Below are 19,039 nucleotides of genomic sequence, written 5' to 3' on the forward strand. Positions count from 1 at the left end.
TGCCTTGAACATCTTACAATATATATAGGCTGTACGCAAATGGATAGACAGGATGCAATGAAAGGAAATGACTGAGGAAGAAGTGATATTCAGAATACATCTAGTTAATTCCTGCTCCCCTTCTTCTCTCTCTGCAAGGCCATCTATAGATAGCAAAACTTTCCAGTTACAGTCAGGAGTTGTTATTTCCATTGGAAAATCAACCCATGTTTGACAGGGTAGACCCAGTTATACATGAACATTGGGTGAGTTGCAAAGGCCAATTCCCTGCCCTCCTGGGGACAGATAATGGTATTCAGGCAGTTGGGTAGACAGTTCAGAGATGGCAATTGGATCCAGTTCTGCTTGGCCTTGCTGTTAGGCTGTTCCACACACATCTATTGTGCAAGGAAACCAACTGTGTCAAAGCTTTCAAGGCAGGCTGCTTTGATGCAGTCTGCAAAAGCTCTCAGTGGTGGACTCTTTGCTTTAGCCATGTGGGTTCAGGATTCACAGCTAACTAGGCTGTGAGGTGTGCTTAGATACATGTCAGCCAACTAGGAGAGAGGCTTGGCACACAGCAGGAGGTGCCTGAGATAAAATTCCATGAGGATCTTTTTTCTGCCTTCTGTTCAGCCAAGGAAAGGGCTTTTCTTCCTCCCCATGCTGGTACTGCGCCTCCTGGGGAAGTGCTCCCAAGCTCTCTTTCCCCAGCTTTTGCTGATGCCACCAGTCCTTGAGTGGGGAAGGGTATCCAGGGATGCCCTCCTCCCACTGCTGCAGCTGGATGAGAAGAGGGGGCTCCTCCACTTGTGATTGGGGAGAAAAATGTTTCAGTGACATGGTCTCTACCTTTTAAAGCCTTAAATTTAGATTTGAAGCATTGTCACAATATGCTAGGATTCTCCTATTGCTCCTTCTGTTAACAGGTGCTGGAACTCTGCAAGGAGCAGCACGTTCACTGCTGCTGACTCACTGGGGCAATGTGGCTTATTTGACTCCACCCTGAATGTAAGAGAGGTGAGAGTACCTCCCTGACAGAAGGACTTAGGACAGTCAGATCTGGTCTGGTGGTACCCTAGGGATTAATGTTATGGTGGAGTTAAAACCAGACCCCTGCATGAGTGAAGTTTTGTCTCTCTGGTGAGTATGGAGCTCGGTGGAGATTCCAGCAGACATCAGTAGTACCCCCTTATGGAGAGAAAGTTCTTACGTGAAATGTCTAGTGTATATATAAATAAGGCAAAGGAGCGTAAAGAATATCACTAATGACTGTCTCAGTCATTAGTAAATGTCAGCATGTTGTTGTGGGTGAGGTAATATCTTTTATTGGACCAACTTCTGCATGTGAGAGAGACAACTTTTTGAGCTACACAGAGCTCTTCTTCAGCAACAGAAGTTGGTCCAATAAAAGATATTACCTTAGCCATCCTGTCTCTCTAATATCCTGGGACTGACATGGCTACAACTACATTGTATATAGCATTTTGTGGTGAAATTTATCTGACCTTACTTTTAACCAGCAAGAATGTGCTAGAAGATAAGAGAATAAGGAAATATTAACATGGAGTAAGGGGGAAAAATCAATGGGGATGTTGTGAAGGCCAAGATTATAACAGGGTTCAAAAAAGAACTAGCTAAGTTCTTGGAGGATAGGTCCACCAATGGCTATCAGCCAGGATGGGCAGGGATGCAACCCCATGCTCTGAAGTGTCCCTGGCCTCTGTTTGACCAGAAGTTGGGAATGGGGAACAGGAGATAGATCACTTGATGATTACCCTGTTCTGTTCATTCCCTCTGAAGCACCTGGCATAGACCACTGTCAGGATACGGGATACTGGGCTAGGTCGAACATTGGTCTGACCCAGTATGGTCATTCTTATGTTTCTTATGGGATTATGCACATGGTTAAGTGCTCTGCAGGATTGAGGCCCAGGTTTCTGCTTCCTATGTGCCTCTTTAGAAAGAGTCAGTGGATATACTCCCATTGACTTCATTGGGCATTGAATCAATTATGGGCCTCTTTCTCCACTGCTATGCACTGTGGATATTACTTACACCTGTTCAGAGTGGCAAGTGAGTGTCAGAAGTGACTGTGATGCTTTGGTATTAGTTTACACTCACTTTGCAGAGATGTTAATAACTATACAAGGTGCCAGGCAGTGGAGAATTAGAAACTTTGTGTATAATGAAAACGTGCTGATAAAATCTTCATAAGCAGAGGCCATGGAAAAATGGAGTTCAGTAGCTGTGCAGGTGCATATTCTCTGAAAGAAATACAGTATTTCATTTGCTGTTTGAAAAAAAAATCAAAGGGATGTTTAAAGAAAGAAGTTATTTTTAGATGACAGAAAAATAATATTCATGTTTCACATTTTCATTTTTCTGGCTCTCATGCTGACAATGAGTTAGTTACCTGCTTATTATATGTGGAATATTTCAGTCAGGTCATTTGTTATTGAAATAGTTACCCAAATGACTTACATTAATCAGTATGTACAAAAAATATGCAATTTTATGTATGAAATATCTACAGGAAAATTAAGCACATAAATAAAACTAAAAAAATTAATCCTGTAGTTATTGATTCATATTTACTGGAGGTCGCTTTCAGATCTCAGAATACTGCAAAAAAGATTTAGCATGAACCATTTCTCTACAAACTGTAGGGTTTTTTTCCATTTTATTTATAACTGTTTTGTCTACTTCCTTTATTTTTATATTTAAGTAACTCAAATGATATGGTTTGCTTTTGATAGTCTATCTTTAAATACCAAAATATGAGAGTAGTAGTCTTTCTTTTGATGTAATCTTTATGGCTATTCCAAGAAATTTTCATTTTATTGTAATTTTTCATTTGCTTTTTGTAATTTTTTAATCTTAGCACAAGGTATCTCTTTCTAAGAAATTATCTAGTGAGTGTTTGTACCTCTAGCCTTGTTACCTGTGGATAAGATTTGTAATGCTTTTATATTTTGTTAAGTAACTAACACAGTTCTAGCTATCTCTCTACATATATGAATATGTAGGCCATACATATATTAATAAAACTAATTATATATTCCATCCTTGCAAAACTGTCATGAACGTTTACCAGCTGAGGCACAAAATCTACTTCTATGCCCTGTACCATAATGACAACGGAGGAAAAAAGATAATTGACTAGCCTGTAAAAATGATTTGTTCTGGGTGAACAGAATTTTGCATGGCTGTTACACTTCATGTGAGTTGTCAAAGGAGCACCTTTGGTATATTTGTAGATAGAGTATAGCCTGGCCACTCCATTCAAGTATCAGAGGGGTAGCCGTGTTGGTCTGTATCCACAAAAAGAATGAGGTGTCCGGTGGCACCTTAAAGATGAACCAATTTATTTGGGCATAAGCTTTCGTGGGTAAAAAACCCACTTCTTCAGATGCATGGAGTGAAAATTACAGATACAGGCACATGAAGAAAAGGGAGTTACCTTAGAAGTGGAGAACCAATGTTGAAGGCCAATTTAGTCAGGGTGGATGTGGTCCATTCCCAATAATTGATGACGAGGTGTCAATACCAAGCGAGGGAAAATTGCTTTTGTAGTGAGCCAGCCACTCCCAGTAACCCCATCAATTCGGGCTTGAATAGTGCCTGGGAGTGGCTGGCTCACTAGAAAAGCAATTTCCCCTCTCCTAGTTTTGACACCTCCTCATCAATTACTGGGAGTGGACTACATTCACCCTGACTAAACTGGTCTTCAATATTGGTTCTCCACTCGTAAGGTAACTCCCTTCTCTTCATGTGACAATATATATTTATGCTTGTATCTGTAATTTTCACTCCATGCATCTGAAGAAGTGGGTTTTTTACCCATGAAAACTTATGCCCAAATAAATCTGTTAGTCTTTAAGGTGTCACCGGACCACTCCATTCAAGCTACACTGGAGATCCAAAAAGGAGTTAGTTCCCTCTATGTAATTGCCTGTGGATGGCAGTCCAATCTGTAGCACAAACTTGTTCTCTATTATTTATTTGATTTACTTTTTAATAAAAAATAGTAGCTAAATCACAAACACACTGACCATTTGTCAGCCTTAACCCTCAGAAACTTCAGGATTGCTGTGGAGGCAGTTTATTTTTAAAGGAAATTTGAAAGGTAACTTCTTAGTGGGGCAATGTTTAGTCATCACTGATCCTTCAGACACTATGCAGACTTTCTTTGGCATGCAGTTTGATTAAGAATAGCAGTGCCGTGAAAAGTAATTTCAAAACAAGAATTGCTCTCTGTTGTCACCGGAAGTACTAATTATTAAACATTTGTTTTTTTGTAGGAGTTCTCTGGAATCTATCCTCGTGTGATGCACTGAAAATGCCAATCATCCAGGATGCCCTTGCAGTGTTGACTAATGCAGTGATCATCCCTCACTCAGGATGGGACAACTCGCCCCTCCAGGATGATCACAAAATACAGCTCCATTCATCACAGGTGCTGCGCAATGCCACTGGGTGCCTAAGGTCAGTCAGCTGAATCATGCTATTTTTATCTTGAATTTTCATTCCCAACATCCCAAATATTTTAAACTTGGTTTGCATTTCAGCAGGGAAGATGACTTTTCATATGGTAGTCCTTAAATCTTGAAATGAATTCCATAGAGAAGCTTTAAGCCATTCAAGAGCAATCTGTACACATTTTTTTAAATAGTTTTAACCGATCCCCTGCACCAGAGCATGTTGCAGATGTTTTTCTACTACTTGTAGATTGTCTCATTCCCCAGTTGCTTAAATGGTGTCAATATGTTCTCATTATCACTCCAACTTAATTAGTGTACAAAGTAACACAGACGCTTACAGAAAGGAATGTTTGGATGCCTTCTGGGTTCCAAATGCCATTAAATGTAATGTGATTGTATAAAGCAGCTGGGGTTTTTTATGCAAGAAAGAGTGATGAAAAAAGATGTGTAAAAATAAACCAGCCCATTTAATATTATGGAACCGAAATACACAAACTGTTCCATAACAGGTATCTGCAACCCTTGAATATCTGTTGTTAATTTGTGAAGTTGATGTAGGGAAAAGGGTAGCAAGATCACGAACTGTTTCTTCCATGACAAATTTATATCAAGGGATTAAGTCAGAAACTCCTGAGTTCTAGTGTTGTTTCTTGCACTGACTTGTTTACTTTGGGCAGGTTCCACAACCTCTGTGTATCAATTTCTCCCTCTCTGTATAATTGAGATAATATTTATCTACCTCACAGAGTTATTATGAAGATTAGTTAGTTAATGTTTGTGAATCACTCTGCAGAAATAATGTGCTATATAAATACTATGTATTATTGGTATTATTGTAATTGTAACTGTCCGTGTAGCTCCAAATGTTGGTATATGGTTAGACTTGCAATTAGGTGGGGTGTTTTGCTAGTTGCTCCATTACCTATCTGTCATGATCGATGAGGTGAGTTGCTTGGTTGGTTTCCGGTGAGTTATCTCATCCTTGGAAATAGCATCAGAAGTTCTGTGGAAAAATAATACAGTGTTTGCTTGACTAATGTTATGATGCTATTACAAGAACAACTGGTAATACTTCATAAATGTCTGCTGATATTGAACTTAAAACTGCAGCATGTAATGGCTACGTGAGGTGTCATAAATAAAAAGGGAAGGGTAGACACCTTTAAAATCCCTCCTGGCCAGAGGAAAAACCCTTTCACCTGTAAAGGGTTAAGAAGCTAGGATAACCTCACCGGCACCTGACCAAAATGACCAATGAGGAGACAAGATACTTTCAAAAGCTGGGCGGAGCGAGAAACAAAGCCTCTCTCTCTCTGTCTGTGTGATGCTTTTGCCAGGGACAGAACAGGAATGGAGTCTTAGAACTTAGTAAGTGATCTAGCTAGAGATGCGTTAGATTATGATTTCTTTAAATGGCTGAGAAAATAAGCTGTGCTGGAGGGAATGGATATTCCTGTTTTTGTGTCTTTTTGTAACTTTAGGTTTTGCCTAGAGGATTCTCTATGTTCTGATTCTAATTGCCCTGTAAGGTATTTACCATCCTGATTTTACAGAGGTGATTCTTTTTACTTTTTCTTCTATTGAAATTCTTCTTTTAAGAAACTGAATGCTTTTTCATTGTTCTTAAGATCCAAAGGTTTGGGTCTGTGTTCACCTATGCAAATTGGTGAGGATTTTTATTAAACCTTCCCCAGAAAGGGGGGGTAACGTTTGGGAGGATTTTTTGGGGGGAAGACATTTCCAAATGGACTCTTTCCTAATAATAATAATACCGATTAGACGTTTGGTGGTGGCAGCGAAAGTCGAAGGGCAAAAGGTAAAATAGTTTGTACCTTGGGGAAGTTTTAACCTAAGCTGGTAAAAATAAGCTTAGGATGTTTTCATGCAGGTCCCCACATCTGTACCCTAGAGTTCAGAGTGGGGAAGGAATCTTGACAGGAGGTATTTTGGAATGCCTTAAGTATGTTAGGTATTTGCACTCTTCTGATTTTGAAAGGAGTTTGATGATATATCTTGGACTTGTGTTCATGTTTCGAGGCACTAGAGAGTAGAATCTCATGGAAATGTGTGATTTCCTACTACTGTGAAAGAAGTACCCATGATATCCCTGCCACGTTATCTGGAAAGAGTTGGACTGATTGTGGGTACCAGTTGTGATGTATCTGCTTCTATTCTAGTAGCAGCCTTGATGGTATCTCTGCTCTTTGTTCCCTCTCTAAATTCACCTTTTCCTGCTTCACTTTTTATCAGTTAGTGCAGGAGTGGGCAAACTTTTTGGCCCAAGGGCCACATCTGGGTTGGGAAATTGCATGCAGGGCCATGACTGTAGGGCTGGGGCAGGGTGTTGGGGTGCAGGAGGGAGTGCTTGGTGTGGGAGGGGGTGCGGTGTGCAGGAAGGTGCTCAGAGCAAGGGGTTGGGGCACAGGAGGGGTGCAGGGTGTATGAGGGGGCTCAGGGCAGGGGGTTGGGGTGCAGGATGGGTGGTTACAGCAGGAGGCTCAGGTTGGCGGTGAAGAAAGGGTGTGGCAGGGGGCTCAGGACAGGGGGTTGGGGTGCAGGGTGCAGAAGGGGTTCAGGGTGTGGGCTCCGGCCCGGCGTCGCTTACCTTGAGTGTCTCCGGGGTGGCAGTGGCACGTAGTAGGGCTAAGGCAGGCTCCCTGCCTGCCCTGGCCCTGCACTGCTCCCGGAAGCAGCCTGCACCACGTCCCCGTGGCCCCTGGGAGAGTGGGGGGGCAGAGGGCTCCACACGCTGCCCTCACACCTCCCCCGAAGCTCCCTTTGGCTGCAGTTCCCCATTCCCGGCCAATGGGAGCAGTGGGGGGCGGTGCCTGCAGGAGAGGGCAGTGCACGGAGCCCTCTGCCCCCCCTCCCTCAGGGGCTGCAGGGATGTGGTGCCGGCTGCTTCCGTGAGCGGTACGGGGCCAGGGCAGGCAGGAACCCTGACTTAGCCCCTCGGCGCCATGGTGCTGGCAAATCCCGCAGGCTGGATACAAAGCCCTGATGGGCTGGTTATAGCCCATGGGCCGTAGTTTGTCCACCCCTGAGTTAGTGGGATATGTAAGTGCAGACAAATTCACAGAGCTCTGTAACCAGAGCTGATCCAGAGAATAGAAGGGTGTGCTGTCTTCCAAGTGCTAAGATACGGGATGTAGCCCTGAGGTTGAAAAGGATCCTAAAGGGAGCAGGAAAGAATCCCCTAATTATCCTTCATGTGGGAACAAATGATACCGGTAGATTCTTGCTGGAACATATCAAGGGAGACTATGCTAGGCTGGGGAAGACGCTTAAGGAAATCGAGGCTTAGGTGATCTTTAGTAGGATTCTGCCTGTTCCTAGAGAAGGGCAACAAAGGTGTGACAAGATTATGACTATCAACAGATGGTTTAGGCAGTGGTGCTATAAGGAGGGCTTTGGGATGTATGGCCACGGGGAGGCATTCATGGACAGAGGACAGTTCTCTTGGGATGGACTTCATCTGAGTAAGGAAGGAAATAGAATTCTAGGATGGAGGCTGGCAAAACTGATTAAGGAGCTTTAAACGAGGAATTTGGGGGAGATGGTTGGGAGATGTCCAGATAATCTCCACGCTGGATTTTAGCATTGAGACGGAAGAAAACGAAGTAAGAAAGGATACAGCCGTGGGTAGGAGAATGGACATAAGGAGGAAAGGTAGTGTAGATACCAGTCTAATAGGTGATACTGGCAGTAGAATGTCTGTGCCCAATCGGGTAAAGAATGTGAACGAAGCCAATCAGCAAAAATTAAGATGTTTGTACACTAATGTGAGGAGCCTAGGTAACAAAATGGAGGAACTAGAGCTACTGGTGCAGGAAGTGAAACCAGATATTATAGGGATAACAGAAACATGGTGGAATAGTAGTCATGACTGGACTACAGCTATTGAAGGGTATGTGCTGTTTAGGAAATACAGAAATAAAGATAAAGGTGGTGGAGTAATATTGTATATCAATGATGAGGTAGAATGTAAAGAAATAAGAAGCGATGGAATGGATAAGACAGAGTCTGTCTGGGCAAAAATCACCTGGGGAAGAAAACTACTAGAGCCTCCCCTGTAATAGTGCTTGGGGTGTGCTACAGACCACCGGGATCTAATTTGGATATGGATAGAGCCCTCTTTAATGTTTTTAATGAAGTAAATACTAATGGGAATTGTGTGATCATGGGAGACTTTAACTTCCCAGATATAGACCGGAGGACAAGTGCTAGTAATAATAATAGGGCTCAGATTTTCCTAGATGCAATAGCTGATGGATTCCTTCATCAAGTAGTTGCTGAACCGACTAGAGGGGATGCCATTTTAGATTTGGTATTGGTGAGTAGTGAGGACCTCATAGAGGAAATGGTTGTAGGGGACAATCTTGGTTCAAGTGATCATGAGCTAATTCAGTTCAAACTGAACGGAAGGATAAACAAAAATAAATCTGCAACTTGGGTTTTTGATTTCAAAAGGGCTGACTTTCAAAAATTAAGGAAATTCGTTAGGGAAGTGGATTGGACTGAAGAATTTATGGATCTAAAGGCAGAGGAGGCCTGGGATTACTTTAAATCAAAGCTGCAGAAGCTATAGGAAGCCTGCATCCCAAGAAAGGGGAAAAAATTCACAGGCAGGAGTTGTAGACCAAGCTGGATGAGCAAGCATCTCAGAGAGGTGATTAAGAAAAAGCAGAAAACATACAGGGAGTGGAAGATGGGAGGGATCAGCAAGGAAAGCTACCTTATTGAGGTCAGAACATGTAGGGATAAAGTGAGACAGACTAAAAGTCAAGTAGATTTGGACCTTGCAAAGGGAATTAAAACCAACAGTAAAAGGTTCTATAGCCATATAAATAAGAAGAAAACAAAGAAAGAAGAAGTGGGACCGCTAAACACTGAGGGTAGAGTGGAGGTTAAGGATAATCTAGGCATGGCCCAATATCTAAACAAATACTTTGCCTCAGTCTTTAATAAGGCTAATGAGGATCTTAGGGATAATGGTAGCATGACAAATGGTAATGAGGCTATGGAGGTAGATATTACCATATCTGAGGTAGAAGCAAAACTCGAACAGTTTAATGGGACTAAATCAGGGGGACCAGATAATCTTCATCCGAGAATATTAAAGGAGCTGGCATATGAAATTGCAAGCCCATTAGCAAGAATTTTTAATGAATCTGTAAACTCAGGGGTTGTACTGTGTGATTGGAGAATTGCTAGCATGGTTCCTGTTTTTAAGAAAGGAACAAAAAGTGATCCAGGTAACTACAGGCCTGTTAGTTTGACATCTGTAGTATGCAAGGTCTTGGAAAAAACTTTGAAGGAGAAAGTAGTTAAGGACATTGAGGTCAATGGTAAATGGGACAAAATACAACATGGTTTTACAAAAGGTAGATCGTGCCAAACCAACCTGATCTCCTTCTTTGAGAAAGTAACAGATTTTTTAGACAAAGGAAACGCAGTGGATCTAATTTACCTAGATTTCAGTAAGGCATTTGATACCATGCCACATGGGGAATTATTAGTTAAATTGGAAAAGATGGGGATCAGTATGAAAATTGAAAGGTGGATAAGGAATTGTTTAACAGGGAGACTACAGCGGGTCATACTGAAAGGTGAACTGTCAGGCTGGAGGGAGGTTACTAGTGGAGTTCCTCAGGGATCAGTTTTGGGACCAATCTTATTTAATCTTTTTATTACTGACCTCGGCACAAAAAGTGGGAGTGTGCTAATAAAGTTTGTGGATGATACAAAGCTGGGAGGTGTTGCCAATTTAGAGAGAGACCGGGATATCATACAGGAAGATCTGGATGGCCTTGTAAACTGGAGTAATAGTAATAGGATGAAATTTAATAGTGAGAAGTGTAAGGTCATGCATTTAGAGATTAATAACAAGAATTTTAGTTATAAGCTGGGGATGCATCAATGAGAAGTAACGGAGGAGGAGAAGGAGCTTGGAATATTGGTTGACCACAGGATGACTATGAGCTGCCAATGTAATATGGCTGTGAAAAAAGCTAATGCGGTCTTGGGGTGCATCAGGCGAGGTATTTCCAGTAGGATAAGGAGGTTTTAGTACCGTTATACAAGGCACTGGTGAGACCTCACCTGGAATACTGTGTGCAGTTCTGGTATCCCATGTTTAAGAAGGATGAATTCAAACTGGAACAGGTACAGAGAAGGGCTACTAGGATGATCTGAGGAATGGAAAACCTGTCTTATGAAAGGAGACACAAGGAGCTTGGCTTGTTTAGCCTAACCAAAAGAAGGTTGAGGGGAGATGTGATTGCTCTCTATAAATATATCAGAGGGATAAATACCGGAGAGGGAGAGGAATAATTTAAGCTTAGTACCAATGTGGACACAAGAATAAATGGATACAAACTGGTCATCGGGAAGTTTAGACTTGAAATTAGACAAAGGTTTCTAACCATCAGAGGAGTGAAGTTTTGGAATAGCCTTCCAAGGGAAGCTGTGGGGGCAAAAGACCTATCTGGCTTTAAGATTAAACTCGATAAGTTTATGGAGGAGATGGTATGATGGGATAACATGATTTTGGCAATTAATTGATCTTTAACTCTTCATGGTAAATATGCCCAGTGGCCTGTGATGGGATGTTAGATGGGGTGGGATCTGAGTTACTACAGAGAATTCTTTCCTGGGTATCTGGCTGGTGAATCTTGCCCATATTCTCAGGGTTCAGCTGATCGCCATATTTGGGGTCGGGAAGGAATTTTCCTCCAGGGCAGATTGGAAGAGGCCCTGGAGGTTTTTCGCCTTCCTCTGTAGCATGGGGCACGGGTCACTTGGTGGAGGATTCTCTGCTTCTTGAAGTCTTTAAACCATGATTTGAGGACTTCAATAGCTCAGACATAGGTGAGAGGATTATCGCAGGAGTGGGTGGGTGAGATTTTGTGGCCTGCATTGTGCAGGAAGTCAGACTAGATGATCATAATGGTCCCTTCTGACCTTAATATCTGTGAATCTATGAATACCACCTTCTCAGATAAACTGTGCAGATATTAATCTAGAGGCACAGAACATTCAGAGGGCATTAAACTCTTTATGCTTCAGACCAGCAAGAAATTTCCATTTTACCTTTCACAAGTTGCTGTTGTAAACCTGTCACACTGAGGAACGTTGAGCATCATGTAATGTGAAGGGCAGAAATGTCCCACTAACCACTTAATGTATCTTGGAATGATGTCCTCTGAGCTATTTTTGTGTCTTAGGTGATAGGGTCCTATTGGGCATTTAAAAATATATGTATATTTTAAAAATAAAATCATCTGTACCTTGTAAGTTTATCTATGAAAGGGCTGCCCATTTCCTGCTTTCCATTAATCTCTCTGTCTCTGTCTTTTGTGAGATTGTAGAATGAGAGAAGCAGCATGTCTTTGAGAAAAAGTCTACAATGCTTTGAGCCTTTGAGGACCTGACAGCATACCGCATCCAATGCCTAGTTTAAACAATTTGTTATACTGTATTTTAAGTGCTCCCACTCAACGTTAAACGTTATGATTACTTTTTCTTATTTATGACTAGATGCATGTACCCTCTGGTGCACATTTGTGATAACCTGTGGGTCTCACAAAGAAAGGCAGATAATATTTAAGGCAAGGTGATATAATCGCTTCCAGGTTGAGCCTGTTTATGCATATCCATTTGGTTTCAAATATGTACCCTTATGGAAAGCACATTATCTTTTTCTTTGAGACTTTCACTTTCTTATTAGAGACAAGACTTCCTCTTCTGCCCTCTCATCTTCTTTTGCTTCTTTTCCTTAACTAGGACTCTTTTAATTCTCTTGTGAGGGAGCAGTGTTGGCAGCTAGCACCGGTAGATATGAAGCACATACGATTTTCACGGATATATCTTAGAAAAATATTTTCTGAATCCGTTTTCTTCTTTAAAATGTGCGTTTGAATGTTTCCAAATGTATAATACTGATGGACCTTTGAGCACAATCAGGCTGAGATATGAAAAGTTTAATGCTTTTTTAAAGCTATAGCTTCAGTGTTTACTTGCTTATATGATATTTTTGCAGTTGGGAGGTTTAAATAAAGAGAGATGTGAGAGAAGCTGTAGTGCAGCAGCTGCCTGGACATTCTGCTGATGGTTACCCTATAATGACTTATAGTATCATCGCTAGATCTTTGCTTTGTATTCTAAAGTTGTATGGGCTTACTCCGACAACGCTCTCTCTCACAGGTGTAGTCCAGTTGAAGCCAGTGTGTCTATTCATGTGAATGAGGGCTGCAGAATCAAGCCTTATTTTGAGTAGTTGAGTTTATGTCTTGCTGAGTGGAGAGTTGTTTATTAAGTGTAGTGCTTACGTTTTTGTGACATGAAAAAAGCCAGTAATTTTGTAACCACACTAGTGCTATTAGTTTCATATAACTTGGGTATTTTGAAATTATTTAGAACATTAAAAGCTGGAAGAACAAAATAGCACCCATTATTCCTCATTCCAATATAAATATTCATCTTTCATAACATTTTGAGGTATCGCATATGACATATTAAATGGTAACTCCCGATTAACTTGTCTCTCCAGTATGGTGCCAGGAACTTAGCACATGTAGCTCTGTGAAATGTAGCCAGTTTCAGTTCTTGTGTGTTTCAACTAAGACTGATGATTTCTGATCACATGTTTTTAAAATCCAGGATCTTTGTTTTATCATTTCTGGTTCATTTGAATCCATTTTAGAGAAGATGAACATCAAAATGAAAACTATGAGTTTTGTTAACTTTCAGATGTTGTGTATGGCTCATAATGGGTCATTTGAACCTTAAAGCCCTAATATGTGACTTTAACATGTCACGTTGTCATATATGTAACTATCGTGGTTATTTATTTACAAAACCAAAACAAATCTAAAAACATCTGCAATCTTGAAAAAAATCACATTTATCCAGAGACCACAACATTTTTCAGTTTGTGTTTTGAGAAAAGGCTTTTGGTGCCAAAATTGTTTCACATGAAACTTGTCAAGTTTTCATTCATGACTGAGAACAACATTAACTGAGAACTGAGAACAACATTAACAATTTCATGTGGTTGTGTTGCAAGACTTTTTAACGGTTCTAATTAACAGTACTGGTTACACTTTGTAGATGCTTATGTTGCTGTATACCCTTCTTTCTTTTATGTATCATTTGATTTTCTATCATACATAGAGGTTTCTTTCCTGAAAATGTACACGGTATTAAAGCATCACTTTCTTTACAAACTTAGTCAAGGACTTAAAACTTAAGAGGAGATAGTAGTTCAGGTACTTATCATATATAGGTCCCTATATATTCTGTGGCTGTCAAAATTGCCCCAGTAATGTGTTTCAGAATCTAATCTTTCAATCAAAAAATAAAATAAAATAAAATAAAATAAAATAAAATAAAAAGGCTCTAGCCTGCACATTAGCAAAGAAAGGAACGTTTGAAAAAAGTGAGCTAAACATAAACTGATCCAGTGGTTTCTGGCTGGATTTACAGATGGCCTAAAGAAATAGCTCTCAATGAGCTATTAACTGTACAGTATAATGGTGAGAGTTTAAATGTCCATATTCTTAACTGTTTCACTGAAGGTGATTGCAGCTGAAACATTCAGCGAACGTGAATATCCCAAAATAATAATCTTCCTCCAATGTCAGACGCTCCAATTGCTTTCTACCTTCAGGAACTTCCATGATGCAGTATAGAATTTCAATATGAAAATCTGCTGCAGACTGACAATGAAAAATGTGAGGACAGCATAAAATAAATAACAACAATTGTACTATTCATCTTCATATTTCTCTCCCAAAGAAATTTCAGTTTTTAATGTAAATGAAGGGGGTACAGACTTTGTAGTCTGCCACACCAGAGTGCCACAGAAACCAGGGGTTTGCCACAGGTCTTCTTTGCTGCAGATTGCATGGGCCCTTGATCATACATGACCCATAAAAGAAAGACAACTGTTGAGTCTCTGATCATGGTTTAAGAATACCTGTTTAGCTGAGAAAGTGTTCCCAAGTTTGCTGACAAGCACAAGCTCTGCAATCTTGTGTGACTGTATAAAATGGAGCCAGCTATCTACATGGAGTGAAAGTAGCCTTTTCTACTGGTCATCTATGACTGTCCCATTTGCAAAGAAAGAGTCAAAGTTTCTCTTCAGCACAATGACAATATGTTGCAATTACTCTCATGGGGATGATGTTGGACTCTGTGAGCAAGTTCAGTGCTTTACTTGATTTACAAGAGCAGGGGTGGCCAGCCTGAGAAGGAGCCAGAATTTACCAATGTGCATTCCCAAAGAACCACAGTAATATGTCAGCAGCCCCCTATCAGCTCTCCCGCCACCCACTCCCAGCACCTCCTGCCCACCAGCAGCCCCGCAGCCCCCTCCCTCCCCACACCTCCCGATCAGCTGTTTTGTGGCATTCAGGAGGCTCTGGAGGGGAGGGGAAGGAGTGAGGACATGGCAGGCTCAGGGGAGGGGGCGGGAAGGGGTGGCGTGGGGACCGGGCCTGTGGCAGAATCAGGGGTTGAGCAGTGAGCACCCCCCGGCACATTGGAAAGTTGGCGCCTGTAGCTCCAGACCCAGAGTCGGTGCCTAAACAAGGAGCCGCATATTAACTTCTGAAGAGCCGCATGTGGCTCCGGAGCCACAGGTTGGCCACCCCTGTACTAGAACATGGAAGGTTCTTCTCAGGGTAATTGATATTCTGTCTGTGAGGGAAGGATGTCAAAGGGTCCACAGTCCAAAGGTTTTTGGGCTCTCAATGTACGCTTCAGAGCTGGGGCAAAATGGGCCAATGGGAAAAACTCCCATTGACTTCAGTAGGACCAGGACTTCTGCCCAGGTTCTTGGATCAGCTGTGAATCATCTGTCTCTCCACCAGCAGTTGGTAGAAGGGAGAGGGGGTTTACTCCAGTCACTGCCATGGGTTGTGTGGATCCAACAGACAAAAGAGCAAGAAGGAGCCAGATTAAAGAGCTGCAGAGTACAGAGTCAGAATATTCATTTACATGGGCAGCTCTGCAAATCCCCTCCAAGGATTTCTTCTCTTTAGTCTGCTGCAGTGGTAACTTGCCCATGGGCTAGGCTGGCCTGCTGTGTGGCTTGAGAGACTGCCACAACCGTTAGCTGCTTAAGTAATTTAAATCCAGACATTAGTCACATCAGCAGCTTTACTGCTAATGCTACAGTTAAAGTCTATAATCATATTTAGCAAAGTTGCGGGTCAGTGAAAAACACAGGGAATTCCTTGTTGCCAACTCAAATTGTGCTAGCGAACTTTAGGTACTGTTGAGAATGTTTGATTTCCCCATCCCTCATACTTTATATAATTGATTCAAGGGGGAAAGTCACTTTTCAGAAACAAACCTTTTATTGTATATAAATATGAGAAAGGGTTTATCTTAGAGCCAAGTCAGTATTTCCAGATAAGTGGTATTCAAGGATAAATGTCGATATGTGTGTGATCTTTTAATTTTCATGCAGAAAATACTAAAACTCTATCAATGCAGGGATTTTTCGTGTTTCCATAGCTTGTGAGGAATATACTCCCCATACTTGGTTTGTCATGGAAATTGCTACTTACAAGAACTGCCACAATATTTAGGGTTGGACTAGTTTTGCTATGTAAAGTTGGTATCTATTTTCACTCCTGATATCACAGCCAATGTTCATAATAAGGCACATTGTATGGATTTTCTCTTTTTTCATGATCTTTTGACATGTCCCTCAGTTTTTTTCTGCGTTTGCATTTATTTATGTCATTTTGAAACTCAACGGAATAATGAGTAGGCGGATCTGATCTATTGTACAATGTAGATGAATTTATTAGCCTGTAATCTGTCACTCTCTTAAGCCGAAATTTCTACTGTCAGTAGGATAGCTAAAAAACCCTCATTTTAGTACCTTCACCTTTGTAAAGAACTGTGTTATTTGAGGTCAACTTTGAAACAACAATATTTTGCTTATGTCTTATTGCTCATTTATTATGCGTAAAGGTAGCTTCATTTTATTAATTTTTCATTAATAATGTTATAACTATCAGGCCCTAACTTTCCTCATTTTGACGGGGAAGGTCACGTTGAATTTTACATACTTTAAGGACCTCTCTATCCTGGTGTAACCACTGAGTTTTTAAAAAGCTTAAACTGTATTAGAACCCCGTTTGGCCACAACCAAGCAAAGTTTGTAAACTCCCATGTTAAATTAGTTTTACGCTCATTGGGCAAATGAGACTAACACAATATGTAAGACCTCTCTTCAGTCTGAGGCTAGGCAAGTCACAGTTCAAGTTTTACCCTGTTCTTATCCAGTTTTTCCTGGGATCTTACCAATGTCCTTCATCAAACTGAGGGATAAAACCACCTTGCAGCTTGGAGCCACATTTATACATCATAAAGGAGCAGTAAATGTACACATTTTTAAGTTAACTTTTAAATAGGGTGACCATATTTCCCAAAGGGAAAATGGGACACTGCACAGGGCTTGCCTGAGTCCCCTCCTTGCAGAGCTGACCTGAGCCGCTTGCCCAAGCCCCCAGTCTATGCAGAGATGGCCTGACCTGCTCACCCAAGCCCTCCTCCCCACAAATGGGGCTGGCCCAAGCAGCTCACCCGAGCCCACTTCCATGAGTGGGGCTGGTCTTAGGACCTCCCTCCTCCCATGCGCGGGGCTGGCCTGAGCTGCCTGGCATCACTGCTCACCTGAGCCCTGCCATGTGGGACTAGTGGTGCTTCTTCACTTTCCCCCCCGGAACACCCCACTAGGGGGGCATGCCCCAGTTTTTTGGAAAAACTGGGTATTTGTCCCATTTGCTCTTGCCATCTGATCATCAGTTGGTAAGAGCAAACGGAACAAATGCCCAGTTTCGCCAAAATAATTGGGATGCTCGGAATAGGGCTTAAAAAGGGGACTATCCTGGCCAAAAGTGGATGTATGGTCACGCTACTTTTAAGTATATTAGCTGAAAAGTTCTTTATAATTTTCATATTGCCACATTTTTAAAAAGCTGCTTTTATTTAACATAATGGTGCTTCTTTCTGAAGTATCAAACCTGAAGTTTCCCCAATATTTAATGTCACTAGTAAGGCATTAATCGGGTAAGATTGTTGCGGTGATAGTTATTAGGAAGGACAATAGGGAGAAATTTCAGTTTTATAAAATACAAGTGTCCAAACTCTCATATGCAAGTGCCTAAAGTTAAGCACGTTAAGTATGGCAAAGTATCTAAATAAAATGCCCTGCTTTTCAGAGGTGTTGAATATCTGCAAAATCCCATTGACTCAGCAGCTCTGAAGATAAGTTAACTTTCTTAAAAAAATTTTTGTTGCCTAAATCTGGATATATCAGATTGGGATTGACCCTCTTGGAAAGGAGGTGATGAAAGGGGTTATGATAGAGGTCTATAAAATCATGAATGGTGTGGAGAAATTGCACAAGGAAGTGTTATTTACCCCATCACATAACACAAGAACCAGGGTCGCCCAATGTATTTAAAACAAACAAAAAGGAAGTAGTTTTTCAAACAATGCACAGTCAACCTGTGGAACTCGTTGCCAGGGGATGTTGTGAAGGCCAAAACTATAACAGGGTTCAAAAAAGAATTAAATAAATTCATGGAGGATAGGTCCATCAAGGGCTATTAGCCAAGATGGTCAGGGGTGCAACCCCATGCTCTGTGTGTCTCTAAGCCTCTGACTGCCAGATGCTGGGACTGGGCAACAGGGGATGGATCAGTTGATGATGGCCCTGTTCTGATCACTCCCTTTGAAGAATCTGGCACAGTCCACTGTCGGAAGACAGGTAACTGGGCTAGATGGATCTTTGGTCCGACCGCGTATGGCTGTTCTTATGGATTTGGGTGTCTCATTTTAGATTACCTACATTTGAAATTTGGGGCCACGTTGCTTTAATTGGTACTATATCAAATGTTCAACAGTTTTTTTAAAAAAAATATGAATGCCTACACATATTCCCAGATTCACATAAAAAAAAACATTAATCACAATCTATTTAGTTACCCATACCACAAACCAGAAAGAGAAACCGTCACTTATGGACACCAGTAGTCTTTACTAACAGCTTGTCAACAGAAAGCTTGCCAGGATAGAACACTCCTCCTCAACAGGTCCTTTTTCTGTAATTCCATCCACTGGGGTGGATACTGGGTTCCCGTGATGCATCCCAGAAGAGACAGGCAACAGAGAGAGAATCAGTGTCACATATGCAGGACAGAATTTATCTTCAGAGGAAGCCAGAAGAAAGATCCAGTCTAGGAAAAATTCCCAAATCATTTCATAAACTGATCTATCACAATGATTCTATCACAGTTGAACATAAAGTTTAAGATGCAAATCTATGCTTGATATAAAAGGTGTAGTTCTTGTGTAAATTCTGTGATAATACAGAAATGTAGCTGAAATAAAATCTAATGTGGTAATTGAGGAGAAAAAAGGCTAATTTGAATACATTAAAGTCCTCTGATTAATATTATCAGAATTTTATTCAGAAGGTACACAAGGGAAAAGTACCAACAAAATTAAATGTATAGATGTGTCAAAAATGTAAGCATCCCATTTTTTTCTTA

The 19,039-nt window shown here is 41.2% G+C and overlaps 1 protein-coding gene across 1 annotated transcript in view; it reads left to right on the forward strand.

Annotated features, from left to right (window-relative positions):
- Positions 1-19,039, forward strand: part of CTNND2 (catenin delta 2) — a 526,110-nt gene that overhangs the window by 325,449 nt on the left and 181,622 nt on the right. Inside the window, exon 7 of the mRNA XM_077809167.1 lies at positions 4,284-4,467. Coding sequence (XP_077665293.1) covers positions 4,284-4,467 — 184 coding nt within the window. The remainder of the gene's footprint in view (positions 1-4,283; positions 4,468-19,039) is intronic.

This window comes from Eretmochelys imbricata, chromosome 2, assembly GCF_965152235.1.
Source record: "Eretmochelys imbricata isolate rEreImb1 chromosome 2, rEreImb1.hap1, whole genome shotgun sequence".
Classification (NCBI taxonomy): domain Eukaryota; kingdom Metazoa; phylum Chordata; order Testudines; family Cheloniidae; genus Eretmochelys; species Eretmochelys imbricata.